Below are 15000 nucleotides of genomic sequence, written 5' to 3'. Positions count from 1 at the left end.
CTTAGAAATGTGCTAAACCTGCTTTGATAAACATGGTTCAATTTGTTCTCTTGATATAAGCTACTTAAAGAGGGGGGCTTTGGGATTTTCGGTTTGGACTGTTTTTTGGATCGGGTTTTCGGTTTTTGGGCCAAAAAGGTTCGGTTTTTCGGTTTTGATGTTCAGAGCAGTTTGCGGATTTTACGTGTTTTTGCATTCGGTTTTCACAAAAACTCTGATGTGGTTTTCGGTTTTTCCCTTTTGACCCCTTTAAAGGTGAAAATGTAGCGGTTTTGTCAGGTTTGCATGCGGTTTTAGGTTTTACTGCCTTTTTTCGTCAGTTTTTTCTCCGGTTTTGCGGTTTCCCAGAGGCCCCAATGCCCCCCTCCTTAAACTGAACTTTGTTGACTTCAAATCTAACGCCCTGAAAGGAAAAGTTAGTGATTTCTTGAATCTTATGAAATGTCTAGTTTTCTAGTTCTTCGTTTCTGATTTTCATTTAGTTAAACTTGGTTTTAACTAAACATGTGCTGCTGATGAAAATCGGGTCCTACTCTGCAGACGACGAAGCATTACATAAAAAAGACGATTTAATTCTCAATCATCAAAGCTACGTTTTCATTATTTTTTTTACCTAAAAGACTTTTTAGGATAGTAACATCCTTCGAAAACTAACTGTTTGAGTATTCTTTTGAATAATTTGCCATCATACTATTCTAAATGCTTTTATCTACTGCCATATCTTATTAAAAATATTTTTTGACTGGGATCAACACCAATTTTTTTCTTTTAACCACTTTGTGCAAAATTTTGCGAGTCTTCACTTTAAATGCCTACAAATGTACTTCGCTCGTTGCATTCGTGCAATGCACTGTTCCATTTTCGAGTTAAAAAGGGAAAGGAAAAAAAATCAGTCAGGCTCTAGGGATGGGAGCGTGCTCCTCGTAAGAGTCCACAGGGCTGTAAACAACATCTTGATAACCAAACGCCACGGGGCCGCCAACTTCCAATCCCTGCGGGGTGGTCCACAATGAAGAGCAGGGCATGGCGACTACAGCCACACGGAGACCATAACGAACCTCCTCTGTTGTGATTGGCTGGCCTGTATCTTCATCAACTAAGGTGATCAGATCAGGAACTGTGGCCAGAATACTCTTAGTTCCGTCAGGTTTGGCGACGAACGCCACGTAGTTTTCATTCTGAAATTCTATGCTGAGGCTTTGATCGATAAATTTCCCTGAGCCCTCGATGTTTAACTTTCCTTTGTTAAAGGCGCCTTCAGTTACGCGGCTAACATCAGCTATCTATATACAAGAAAAAAACCCCCAAATGTCAAATTATCATTACTGCACAGGTTTTGAGAGGCTTTCAGGGGTTGTTTTACCTAACAAGTCGGTGGACAAAACAACATTATCAGTACAAAAGTCATAGAATCTGACCGAAAGCCTAACAAACACCAGACGGATCAAATTTAAGGGTGCACCTGTTCCTATTGTTAGGCATTACACTTCTTGACTGCTATAAGAAAATGCTTGTCGATTCTTAGCAGTTAGCTTTGTATCCTTGTTTTCTTGAGCTGAGGGAGGAGGTGGGTGGGGGGGGGGGGGGGGGGGAGCGTGGAATGGCGAAAGGAAAGACACCTGAAATGCCAGCCTTCCATTCGCTTTGATCAACCTTACTGTTACTATCGAATTACTAATAAACGACGCTTCGAAAAAATAACAAAGAAACAAACAAAAACAAAGAACAAAAACGAAGGCAGGGGGAAAGATCGCACCTTGCCAACAATTAAGAGTTTCCCATTTTCGTGCTGAAGAATACTATCCACGGGGGACGCCTTATTGTGTCTTGCACGAAGCACAGTGTTCCCCAGGCGCCATGTTCTACTCAATGTATGCAAAGCACATTTTTCTTGCACATCTTTCCAATCGAGGACAAATGTAAAGCCAACCATACAGCTGAGGAGTAAATGATGACAAAAATAATAACACTAGTAAGAATAATTATAAACATCATTTATAAAACGCACAATTTATTTACAAAGAAAAGAGACAATGTTGTTGCGACGTAGATAGGAAGTAAAAGGTAGTAGTGCCCATCACACCTGTTATGACAACAGATTTAATTTTCTCTCTTATCATGCCTTTAACATCAGCAGGTGTTAAAGATGCTAATTTCACATTTTTGGGTATTCTTTCTAATTGTAAAGAGATCAACTGTCCTCTACAAGTTTCACAAAAAGCAATTTATCGTTTGGCCCAAGACACAAGATCACAACAGTCAAACGCCAGCGTATATGCGAACTTTGTAATGACTTGGTAGCGTGCTTTCTCAGAACCAAGAGCGAATTACAAACAACCACTTAAGCCAAAAAGTCAAGTCGAGGTGTTTCAAAATCCTAAACTTTTTTGGTGAAGCTCAAAACAGATTGGTAAATCAAAGGTATCTCCGTATTTTAATGAGTTTTGTGTTCGAAGAGCTTCCAGTTTCCTTTAACAAATTTCTATTACCTGTGAGACAGCAGTTTTTCCTGTCTTCTTTTTAAGTATTTCGGGGTAAATTGGCGCGCAACCGGCCAAAAATGGATCCCCTATCGCATGTCCGACGTTTCACCGCTGTGTTACGAGAAACTGATAATTCAAATCAGACAATGAACATTTAGCTTCCTAGCATGCTCCAGCCGCACAAAATACGCTGCACAAATCACGCGTGACTTTTTGAAGCTCATGTTAAACTACGGAATGAAGGAAAAGGAGTAAAGGAAAGCAGCACAGTAGCCTCTGAATTTCTACTATAAGCAAAACGGAAGTTCTTTATTTACCCCATCTCTACTGTTTTAATCCTTAGAAAGCCTTCCAAGTGCTTTGGCGTTTCTGCAAAGGTCAACGCAACTACATTTCCTTTCTCATCCCCCACAGCTGCAGGGTATGGGAGGCTGCCATAAACAAACGGCAAAAACATCTGCAACTCAGGAAAAGCTCGCCCCATGCCATCTGCGTCCACAATGGGGAGTCCCAGTTCTGCACCAGCCACTAAGGGCTCGATAGAGTTGGCACCTCCTATCTCGGCACACACGACTGCGACGACTTTACTTTTCGATTCAAGCTGTTTGAAAGCAAATAAAAAATGAAAAAAGTGAACTGAAGACATGACTTTGCTGTAAAAAGTTGTGAAATAAAATACCAATACCTCTTAAAAAGAGTGCAAGGTGAAAGGTGAAGTTTATTAGTATTCCCCGAAAAGACCCGAAAATATTTGCAGATGTCAATCCGAAGGTAGCAAATTCTACTAATTCATTCAGAATTCAAGCGTTGGTCTGGTCTAATGATCATATCTTACCCTCGCACAAGACAGTTTTCACCTATAACACCTGAGCCAACAGGGCAGCAGGTAAGCTGTTCTTCAAGAGTACACCAATTGCACAATTTGTAAAAGGATCGTTTATTAGAGTTTGCATGGCGAACTGCTAAACTATCCAGGAAAAGTCTATGGCAGAAAGCTTTCTCCAGCCTGTACCTCACTTTTAGAAGACATCCAGTCTTGAACATCTTTCGCTTCCCTGATTCCATCCCCATTGTCATGTTCATTAATAGCACCACCAGCCCTTAAAATTGCTGAAGCTGCCTCCACAGCTGAGATACTTTCTCGTCCACTAAAAAGCTTCTCAATCAAGATAACAGGGGCACCCATGAAGGCTGGAGTTATTACGTTACCCGTCAATTCAGGAGTTGATCCCAGTCTGAAACATAGGAAGTGAAAAGAAATAAGACTTTCAAATCAGAACATAAACAATGGTTGCCAACATTTAATTTTCCTGCTCTTCCCTCGCCTCCCCCTTTCCCAAACTTACATTCCCCATGAAGTTATTAAGTAAACATTCACATTTTCTTCACCATCAACGCCAGCCTTATTCCTGTAATCATCATCCTCAACTCACCTGTTCGGATGCACTACACGAATCTCCTTCTTATTCTTAATGAGTTCCAGCGCTCTCAGTCTCCCAAGATAAGGACTGCCTCCTCCACCACATCCCATGATACCTGCTCCGATGGCGATACACTCGATATCAAATTTGTTCAGAATCCAGTCACCTGTTGCCGGGTCTACATACGGATCACTAAACACAATGGCGTCCTCGTCTTGTGCGCTCGACTGCTGTGCCTCTTCAGAGACTTCTTTGAAAGGTGAAAGTCTTTCACTCGATAAGATGCTAGATATCTTTAATCCTAAGAAAAGGGAAAAAATTAGTAATTAGAATAATAAATATATTAACTGCTCTCTGGCTACCATTAAAGATACTGATTGGTGATCCCAAGAAACGACGTCATCGCAGATGCCTTTTTGTGAGGCTAATTTTGTTTACTTACTCGGAATTATTTTTATTTTTATCTCACGACAAAAGCAGAAAAATCAAAGAATCGAAGGCTTTTATAAAAATTAAAATCGGGGAGTTCGCCCCATGTGGTGCCATTTGACAGGACGAGAAGTTTCAGGTTTCTATGGGTATGCAAGTACAAATGCAATAGATTTTTTACCAATCATAGCACTCGTTGTATCTAAGTTTTGTTATAATTATATATATTCTACTTTACAAGAAAGTTTTCTATATTTTTGTAGCAGACATGTAGTGTGATGATTACCCATCTCCGATAATTCATCAATGCTGTTTGCTTTGCACTCAGCCAAATCTCCAACCACTTTCAGGTAAAATCGTACTACATTTCCAGGCAGATAAGCCAGCGGAACCTCCTCTTTGTCGATAACTTCCAAGGTTTGTTCGTCAGCTCCAGCCTCCACTGCTCTTTTACGCGCCCCTCGCTCGGCCTCCTCCCATGCATTTTCACGGGTTGTGTTTTTCAAAGTGACTACATGATCAAATGTACCACTGACTTTACTTAAGGCAGCGCCAACGGCATTTGCAACCTATAGCATTAATGGTACACAAATGATCGCTCCTAACACACAAGATAGCAAACAGTGCGGGGAGAAAAGAGCTATGATAAGTAACTCAGTCGACATTTTTCATTGTGGATTCAAGATATGACTTTTTCATCATGAATGACATTTCTGCGTCTTTTGTTCATCCGTTTAGTGACGAAGGGCTAAGGCTCGAAACGTCAGCTTTTTAACTCTTTACGGTGGCCAATTTACAAATTCAACTTAGTTGATATTACCAAATAGGTAGAAAAGGGTTAAGTAACCCAGTTGACATTTTTCATTGTGGATTCAACATATATGCCTTTTTCATCGTGAATGAAGTTTCTGAGTCTTTTTTTCATTAATTCAGTGACTCATTCTCACATTCAAGCTCACAAGATAGCAAACAGCGTGGGGAGAAAAGAGCTATGATAAGTAACCCAGTTGACATTTTTCATTGTGGATTCAAGATATGACTTTTTCATCATGAATGACTTTAGAAGACGTGACCCAAGTCCAGGGAAAGGATGTAGAAGAGAGAGCGAATGATATGCCTGTTCTTATCAACGAAAACTGACTTTTACCTGATAGTTTGGAGGACAAAATACTTTTTTCATCGTGAATGACGTTTCTGAGTCTTTTTTTCATTAATTCAGTGACTCATTCTCACATTCATCCTCCGGTCATGATAGAACCCTTCCAGATGATTACCCATTCAGGCTCTCTTTAGAAGACGTGACCCAAGTCCAGGCAAAGGATGTAGAAGAGACAGCGAATGATATGTCTGTTCTTATCAACGAAAACTGTCTTTTACCTGATAGTTTGGAGGACAAAATACTTTTGATGCTCCTTTCAATGTCTGTGACAAATCCACAAGAACGCTCCCTCCACCAACAAGGATAACAGGCTGGTCCTCACCGCTGAACTGTTTACGAATACAGGATCGGCATTAATACTCTCATTACTAACCCAGTACTTACGGTCCCGCACGCTGTAAACTTTCATCCAATCGAGCATTGTCGGAAGTGAAAATTCAGATTTCCAACTAATCTTACCTCATTACTTTCTTGACGGCCAATAATAATTTCAATCTTATGGATAAATCAATTTAACCTGGTTGTGTTCGAAAAATAGAATTGAGTTTGACAGCATTTTCTTTTCTTTCAACCATAAAATTTAACTTCTGTTACCAGCCTACTTAGTAACATCAGAGGCTCCAGCGGTCTACCATCACCTGTAAAACCTCTCATCGCCGTCTGCTGAGCCTGCGAGCAGGCTCTCGTGTTTGGATTTGTACACAGCCGCCAACTACACCATCGGCAGCCAAAATTATTCATTTTGATTGGCCGAGAGAAATGCATTCAGTTTCTCTTAAAATAATATGCAGAAGAGAGGTCATACTGAGCAGAAATAGGAATTCAGTGGAAAAATCGTAATAAGCCTTTAAGCCAGGCTACAAACTTTATTGCTGCTAACAAAGTTATAAAAAATATAAAATGATTGTATAATTTATATGTATTTTAAATGACATTTATAAGATACCTTGACCAAGTCAATTGCGGCTTCAATCTTTCTCTTGATCTCCGCCATTGCTCCATCCTTAACAACCTCTGGAATGTCCTTAGTTCTTTCCTTATCTCCAATCTCACAGAGGCCAAAAGCAACAGCTATGTCAGTAGATGTTATTATCTTCCCTCCAAAAACCAAAGCTTCAGTCATCAACTTGTATGCAACGCTTGATGGGCCAACTGTGATTACCTCCTGAGGGAATAAAAAATTATGTTGTAACATTCCTTTAATTATTTGTGGGAAAATATCTTGAGTTTGCTGTGATCGTGGGTAAAACTTTGGCAAGGCTACACATTTATCAGCACATACCTATGCATATAATGAACATTAAATTATCACGTTTTATGATTTAAAACTGCTCACCGTACAATGACAGTATTTTTTTTTTTAAATATCCTTTTAACAATAGAGCCTCCCTCCTTCTTGCAGAACCTTTTTTTAACAATGTTAACGACAAACCTGCGTCTGTTCTATGACTGATCCTCCTCCAAGTCCCACACTTAGCACATCAGGCATTTGGAAGTTGGTGTTAACTCCTCCAATCTAGATTTATTTACAAGTAAATGATGCACATGGAGTTAAAATATAATAAAGCCTAGTCTAAAATATCCGTAATAGCTGAAGGCTGATAATCTAACCAGTGAACCGATTTTTACTCAGACATAGAAAACAGCCAACCCTATCGCTTAGCGGGGCTGCAAGTCTGAACGAATAGTAGGTTGAGTATTAACTATCAACCATTTCAGGTCACAGTTCAAATAACCTATTGTTTCCAATTTGATTTTAATTTGTTAGGTTCACAATCCACTGTAAGTCTAACGTTGGTTATTTTGTAAAATCGAGACGTTGGCGCGCGAGGCGGTGCTATCGTAAATACAAAGCCGTCATCGCGTGAGAACAAATTGCTACAAATGTTCGCTTCTGCGTCGATGTTTACATGAAAAGTCGCTTTCGAGGATTCAAAGTCTTAAGAGTGTTAACGTGCCTTTACTTCGATTAGATAAAAGTTTGAAAAGATAGATCTAATTTGCGACCTAATCAACGCAAAGGAAGTTTGAAGTCCAAAGAAGGTTTACGTTATTTGCCGGATGGCGCGGATGCAGAGAAGAGGCCCAGCGTTAGCAACCATCCTAAAGGTCAAATGAAAGGTAAGGTAATTTTCATCACAATTGGTTCTTTTTAGTTACGTGGAGATAAAATGAAATGGCTTGAGAGCAGTGATCAGCTTTTAGTTCACGGAATAAATCAATTGAATGGATCGAGTTTGGAATAGGCCGCAGTATCACAGAGCGGCGGAAAAGCAGTTTGCCAAAATATAACCTCTAGTTTTTTCTTTACAAGATACATAACTGCTTTGCTCGAAATAGAAGGGCGAGCAAATTCCATATGGGGCAGATGAAGCGATATCGTAACCTAACGTCTCGTAAAAGATTGATCTGTCAAGGAAACTTCTCCGGTTTGACGAGGACATGCAACCAAGTGAAATCTCTCCAAGCATACGTCTTCTTTTCAGATAAGATACAGTGATACAGTGCATTAGTTGAATTGTTGTGTATTAAGACAGTGAGATTTGTTCATCAATAAACTATTTTGTCGTTATTTATGCGTGTTTTATGAGTTGTACGGCCGAAGTAGAAGGCGGTATTTTTTAGTAAAGAAAGACAGACAGCTTACAAATTTAAAATCAATTTTTCTGTAATATTAAAAAAACATTACTGTACCACCAATTAGAATGTTCGAGAACTTGTTCCAAAGTGTTACAGTAGAAATATGCTCCAATTTTAAAACTGCACGGCTGAGCTCAGTTTCTTAAGAATTAATCTCCAGAAAAATGGCCCTATCTAAATTAGCTAATCTCCCCGTAACGAGTCACAATCTTAATACTTAATAATTGATCATTAACTTTAACTTAAGATTATCTAAAAAAAAAAAAAAAAAAATCAATAATTGATCTACATTATTGAGAGACCTGTCACAAGGATGGCAGTCTTTATTACATAACTTTTCCATATTAGCTAGGTTACCGGCCTTGGCAAATTCAAGCATAACTGAACTAAACTCCCAAGGTGTATTGTTATAATTAATGATTACTACTCTCAAGTTTTTCCTGAATTTAATCACAACATACTGTAAATATGACATTTAATGTTTACAGTCTTCGAAATTTTACTCAACCTTAACTCTGGCAGAAGCTTGTCTCGGAAATCCCCCTTTAAGCACTCCTACATCAGTAGTGGTTCCCCCAATGTCAATAACAATCGCATCTTGCACACCTGACAGGAATGCTGCTCCTCGCATGCTGTTTGTTGGGCCTGATGCAAATGTTAACACAGGAAGGTGTAGAGCTTGCTCTGCACTATAAAAGTAAATACAGAGACATGTTATTTCCATGTATACTGCCTCGTATACATGGAAATAACTCATACAACACAAAGTCTATAAAATCCACAGTAAATTTGAGGAACTTTCTAACTTTGCAAGCTTCCAGCTTGTCTCACACATGTTACTTACATAAATGTAACCAATAAACTTTAGATATTTGGAGCAGTTGAAACAAAAAGCCCTGAGACTTCAAAAGAGTCTTAAGAATCACTGTAATTGCACTGGTTAATATTAATACATGTTATCCCCCATGAATATCAATACATGTAAGAGTTGGCATTTTGAGCAAAGAAAGGACAAAGACAAAAATAAATCTTTGAGGAGATTTGTTAAACATAGTGATTGTAAAATTATAATTATTACTTACTGACAGCTGATAAAACTAATGGTCTTAGGAAAATCTAGAAGATTATGCTCATTATTTTCAATAAAATTATAAGAATGCAGATTACCCCACATGTATTATTAAAAAAAATACAATGTTCCTCCTGAATGCCTCCTGGATGGCTAAATATTAATTAACAATTTCTCTCAATATCTGAACAACCTCTTCTATCATAGTTCAACATATGTAAGTGTGAATTAGCTGGTCTTCATGTTTTCACATTTTAGTTTCCACTGTATGCACAATCATGAAGAAACCTGCAGTAATGCATAAAGCCAAAACAGGATTAAAATACCAATTAATAGTTACATAACCGTCTATGAGTGTACCTAAAACTGAGGATCCAAAATACTTATAAGAATATCTCCCTATACACTGAAATTGTGTACATGTACTTTCAAAAGATATCATGTGACTAAATAAAGACCACCAGTGACTAAATAACAAGATGACTCTCAGTCAAAGTTAATGGTACAATAAAGCAACGTACCTTATTATGGTGCCATCATTCTGCGTGAGATAAAAGGGACATTTCAAGCCAAGGGTTGTCAAAGCGTCACAAAATGCCGCCACAGTCTTTTTGCAAAGTGGCTTTAGACTCTCATTAAGAACAGCTGCATTCTCCCGCTCTAGCAAGCCTATCAAGCCCACTTCATGAGAGAGTGTCAGACTCATATCTGGATGGGCAGATCTGATAATCTCAGCTACTTTAACTTCTTGTTCTTTTGAGGCAGGAGAGAAAACTCCAACAATGACAGCATTTCTTATTCCTTAAGAACACAATAAGATACATCAGGTAAACCACTTGAATGTTGAAATAAACATAACAATAATAGAAAGAGGATTTCAGTATAGCCCCATGTCCATGTGAGCTCATCCACTCCACAATTTAGCAGGCATGCATCCTTCTTCCAACAGTGAAATTAATGATGCTCAGAGAAGGAGAAATCAAGTAGTAATTATTACTGAAGGCAAGGTAATTCAAGTGAACTGTAGACCACAGACCTGCTAAGTGTACTTCATTAGCAATCCTCTTCACTTCTTCCTCATCAACATCAGTTATACATGAACAGTCATACTGAAATCCTCCATTGAGGAAAAAGTGCATTCCACCAACAACATTCCTCAGATCAGCAGGGAAATCACACAAAGGTGGGATGGCTCTAGTTGCTGGTCCACACAACCTTAGCACAGCCACTTTGGTGAGGAACTTCCTCTGGACCACAGCATTCACAAAATGAGTGGTGCCAATGTTTACCCTAGCCACATGTTGAGTTGGATTGGGTTGATATTCCTCTGGAAGCTGGCTCAATGCTGATTGGATGGCTTCAGAGATACCAGAAGTCACATCCTCAGTGGTTGGAACTTTAGCTGAGCAAAGCACCTCCTTCATTCTAAGGACCACAGCATCAGTGTTTGTGCCACCAACATCAACACCAATATAAAACCACTGCATGGTGGACATGTTAATTAAGGGTTTTATGTATAGACCTCACTGAAAGAAACAACATTATTGTCTTAATTGTCTTTGTTTGCTCATTGGTTGAGCAGATAAGGCCAGCAACTATTAGCAGAACTAAATTTTAGCAATTTGAGTATAGCATGTTTTCAGAATCAATGCATCACTGCTACCCAACTTTGAAGCACTTATATGACCATGCAGTTGTGACTAATACTGAGAGGTTACCAATCCTACAGACCAGGAAACCTGTATGGATGGATTAGTCCAACTGCGGATCTAGGGGAGGGAGCTGGGGGGCCCGGCTCCCCCTAAATTTGGATAAAAAAATAATGCAGAGGAGAAAAAAGCTGATAGGTGTACCCATACACACAAAAAAGCACCCCCCTTTTAGCTCAAGGTCTGGATCCACCATTGTAGTTAGTCCCTATCTGTCATCTACACCTGATTATGGTTAAACGAGACATTACAGTAGAATAGTAAGACAGTATAATTAATTAGGTAATGTCATTATTCAATAAGGATTACACATAAATGTTAAAAAATAATATGCCAGGGGCCCTCAAAGAACAAAATATATACATGTACAAAAAAGAGATAAACTATGGATATAAGAATAAAACATATGGGCCTGTTTATATGAAGGTGGGGGACCCCAGGCAGGTGCAGTAACCCACCTAGCTGTAGTAAAAAATAACTCGCCTTTACTTACAATACCACTATCCCAGGGTCCCAGGGTGAGGTTGTTGGCATGCTTGTTTGTGTAACATGAACATGACCCCAGCTAGGTGGGTTACCCCACCTTGGGATGGCAAATTTGACATGGGTTACTCTGCTTGGAACACCAGGCAACCCACCAAGTGGATTACCCCACCTATCATGCAATTGTGATCAAGATAAAACAGTAGATTATATTCTTAGACAGGTAGGTTTAACTTAGTAACACCACCTATTGTTAGCATTCTGTGTATACAGTTATAAATTCATTGTGTGCTTTGCGTACATTAGAACTGAGAATGACAGAAGAACTGCAGAAACATATTTTTTTAAAAAAAGGTCATGTATTTTCTTAAAATCTCAACATATGTCTGCAGCTAAGATTTGTGCTGTATAAAGGTCAAATTGTCCAAAAAATTAATATAGTGACAGCATTTTGAGGAGGCAGCCATGCATCTGTTCTAATGTGGACTAACGATTTGTGTCACTTGAGGGCACAGCAGCACGAAGGCAAAGATGAAAGTGAAAATAAGCTTTATTCTGTTGACCCCTTCCTTATAGGGGCTTCTTCAGTGACAATTAAAGTTAACAACACCATGCATCGAGTACTGTAAAAAAAAAATTGCAATGTAAATATAAAAAATAGAGTGATTACAAGCTAAAGAGGCCGATTCAGAGCCACCCGACATAAAGCACAGAGGTGCAACTCAGTTGTTTGGGACTACACCATTTAATGACTGCCAGAACTGCTCCTGGAGCTCACTTTAAATCTGTGTTTAAAAGGCATGACTAAGCTGCTTTACGAAGTTAAATGAATCATCTCACTAGTTCCATATATACAAGGAAACAATTCAATCTAAAATTATATGTTCTCTGTCCAGAAACAGTTTTAAAAAGTGGAAATTGTTTGGAGCCACAAGGTGTGCTATGAGTTATCTCCCCTCTTCTTATAAACTGAGCAGACAGTCGTGTATTTCGAAGCTAAAATGGAGTCTTGGTATAATTGAGATTGAACTAAGGGGATCCAATGATGATATGATGATGAAAAAAAAAAACAATATCTGTATCGTCAAAAATGTAAGCGAAGATTGAATTTTAAATTTAATTCTTAAAAGAATGTTTACGCAACTTAAATTGTTTTTCTAATATTATGCAGCCTTCGCCTGACTTTCTGACACTCACCTCTCAAAAGACCAGATTTCTGTCACACCTGCAATTTGGATCAGAGTAAAACTAAACTTCTGAACTCAACTACTACGTGAAAACCCCTCCAATAAAACCTTCACTTGTTGTTCCACAGGTGACCCAGGATCACTATTTGTGTCACATGCACATGGTTAAAATAGAGAGAACATATTGTTACGAGGATCGAATTATTTTTACTGAATCTGTCACGCAATCCCAGACTTTTCTAGAATTATTTATAGTCTGTAATATTCCAGAAACTTCTTTCATGTGACTTAGCAGTTTCCAAAAATAGTACAACTTGTAATACGCTATAAATAGTAATAGAACATTCTAGAGAACTAAAGTAAATGTATAAAAGCTGGCTTGTGAGAAGTACAAAAAAGATTTGCCCGAGGGCTTACCCTCGTGGCTTGCTGACTGAACTTGTGGAAGCTATGATATGACAAGGCTATGACCCTTTGACCTTGCGATATCCGAAGAGAAGAAAGAGATGAAAAAGACGATAGTCGAGAGAGGAAGAAGATAGAGAATATAGAGTTTACTATGGAGTCCTCCGGAAGAGTTTGTGTACAAGGAAAGGATGCGATAAATCAAGAAAGCCAAGCGCTGTGGTCTTCAGTCGGCGGATGTTGGAATTGGAAGTTGAACAAGACGATGAACACCTACACGGCATGAAGGATTGTAAGCCTGCTTTATGAACTGCTTAACTTAATCTCTAACCTAAGTAAATTAGACGATGTAAAACTAATTAAATAGTTAAAATGGGTAACTGCTTGTTGTTACATTTTTGTTGCGTGCCATATATCGTACTCGGGAGTCTATTTTCATATATGCTTTGTTAGCGGACATTTCTTGGTCATTCGTGCACGTAACAATATGGGGTGAAGTTTAGGTCTGGGAATTTGCTTGAAAATGGAAATAAAAATCAGTGAAACTTACCACGTGGAGATTTGTTGTTGGCCAGCCGTCTACCCATCCTCGGAGACCCAGGGGCTGAGTCGATTTCAAGTTAGGGCATGAAGAGCCCCTGGGGACATTGCCTTACAAGACTAGTTCCAAACGGTCGCAGTCGTTCTGCCATCTGATTGGTGCCAGAAAATCTTTGTGTTTTTCTGCCCAATCAGAGTGAAGTGTGCTTTAGAGTCCTTTCGTGTGTTTTAACACGGACATATAGATCGTTTTCACGTGACGTCACAGAATTAATTTCCGCCATGTTGGTGCACATCCGAGTCACGTGTTTCAGTAAGAAATATATGCAAACAGAGTCCAAAGTTATAATTCTTGTCAGTTCACTGTCGAAAATTATGGCTTCCGAGGAAAAAAAAAATTCTTCGTCTGATCCTGACAATGTTGTTCAAATTCCCCTGTCTGATTACGCTAAAAAGCTGGATGGGAAAGTCAGAGAGCGCTACGTTAAGAAAATCTCGACGATTGGAATCGATCCTGCCTTGATAGAGGGGAAACACTTCAGAACTGCTCCTGGAGCTCACTTTAAATCTGTGTTTAAAAGGCATGACTAAGCTGCTTTACGAAGTTAAATGAATCATCTCACTAGTTCCATATATACAAGGAAACAATTCAATCTAAAATTATATGTTCTCTGTCCAGAAACGGTTTTAAAAAGTGGAAATTGTTTGGAGCCACAAGGTGTGCTATGAGTTATCTCCCACGTTATCTCCCCTCTTCTTATAAACTGAGCAGACAGTCGTGTATTTTGAAGCTAAAATGGAGTCTTGGTATAATTGAGATTGAACTAAGGGGATCCAATGATGATATGATGATGAAAAAAAAAAAACAATATCTGTATCGTCAAAAATGTAAGCGAAGATTGAATTTTAAATTTAATTCTTAAAGGAATGTTTACGCAACTTAAATTGTTTTTCTAATATTATGCAGCCTTTGCCTGACTTTCTGACACTCACCTCTCAAAAGACCAGATTTCTGTCACACCTGCAATTTGGATCAGAGTAAAACTAAACTTCTGAACTCAACTACTACGTGAAAACTCCTCCAATAAAATTTTCACTTGTTGTTCCACAGGTGACCCAGGATCACTATTTGTGTCACATGCACATGGTTAAAATAGAGAGAACATATGGGGTGAAGTTTAGGTCTGGGAATTTGCTTGAAAATGGAAATAAAAATCAGTGAAACTTACCACGTGGAGATTTGTTGTTGGCCGGCCGTCTACCCATCCTCGGAGACCCAGGGGCTGAGTCGATTTCAAGTTAGGGCATGAAGAGCCCCTGGGGACATTGCCTTGCAAGACTATTTCCAAACGGTCGCAGTCGTTCTGCCATCTGATTGGTGCCAGAAAATCTTTGTGTTTTTCTGCCCAATCAGAGTGAAGTGTGCTGTAGAGTCCTTTCGTGTGTTTTAACACGGACATATACTAGTAGCCCAG

At 39.0% G+C, this 15000-nt stretch overlaps 1 protein-coding gene across 1 annotated transcript; it reads right to left on the bottom strand.

The window, feature by feature from the left end:
- Window positions 1–551: 551 nt before the first annotated feature.
- Window positions 552–14066, bottom strand: LOC148716635 (uncharacterized). Its single transcript, XM_088745725.1, has 14 exons — window positions 13536–14066; window positions 12591–12618; window positions 10238–10727; window positions 9723–10002; window positions 8641–8821; window positions 6925–7008; window positions 6439–6657; window positions 5711–5821; window positions 4620–4902; window positions 3917–4205; window positions 3496–3718; window positions 2801–3084; window positions 1757–1937; window positions 552–1283 (listed from the first exon to the last, which is right to left on the bottom strand). Exons 3-14 carry the CDS (start codon window positions 10695–10697, stop codon window positions 894–896), a joined length of 2985 nt encoding a protein of 994 aa, XP_088601851.1. The 5' UTR covers window positions 10698–10727; window positions 12591–12618; window positions 13536–14066; the 3' UTR covers window positions 552–893.
- Between the last annotated feature and the right edge of the window lie 934 nt (window positions 14067–15000).

This window comes from Stylophora pistillata, chromosome 14, assembly GCF_964205215.1.
Source record: "Stylophora pistillata chromosome 14, jaStyPist1.2, whole genome shotgun sequence".
NCBI classification, from domain to species: Eukaryota; Metazoa; Cnidaria; class Anthozoa; order Scleractinia; family Pocilloporidae; genus Stylophora; species Stylophora pistillata.
Note: the sequence above shows the minus strand (reverse complement) of the source record. Positions and strands in the feature narration are given on the sequence as shown.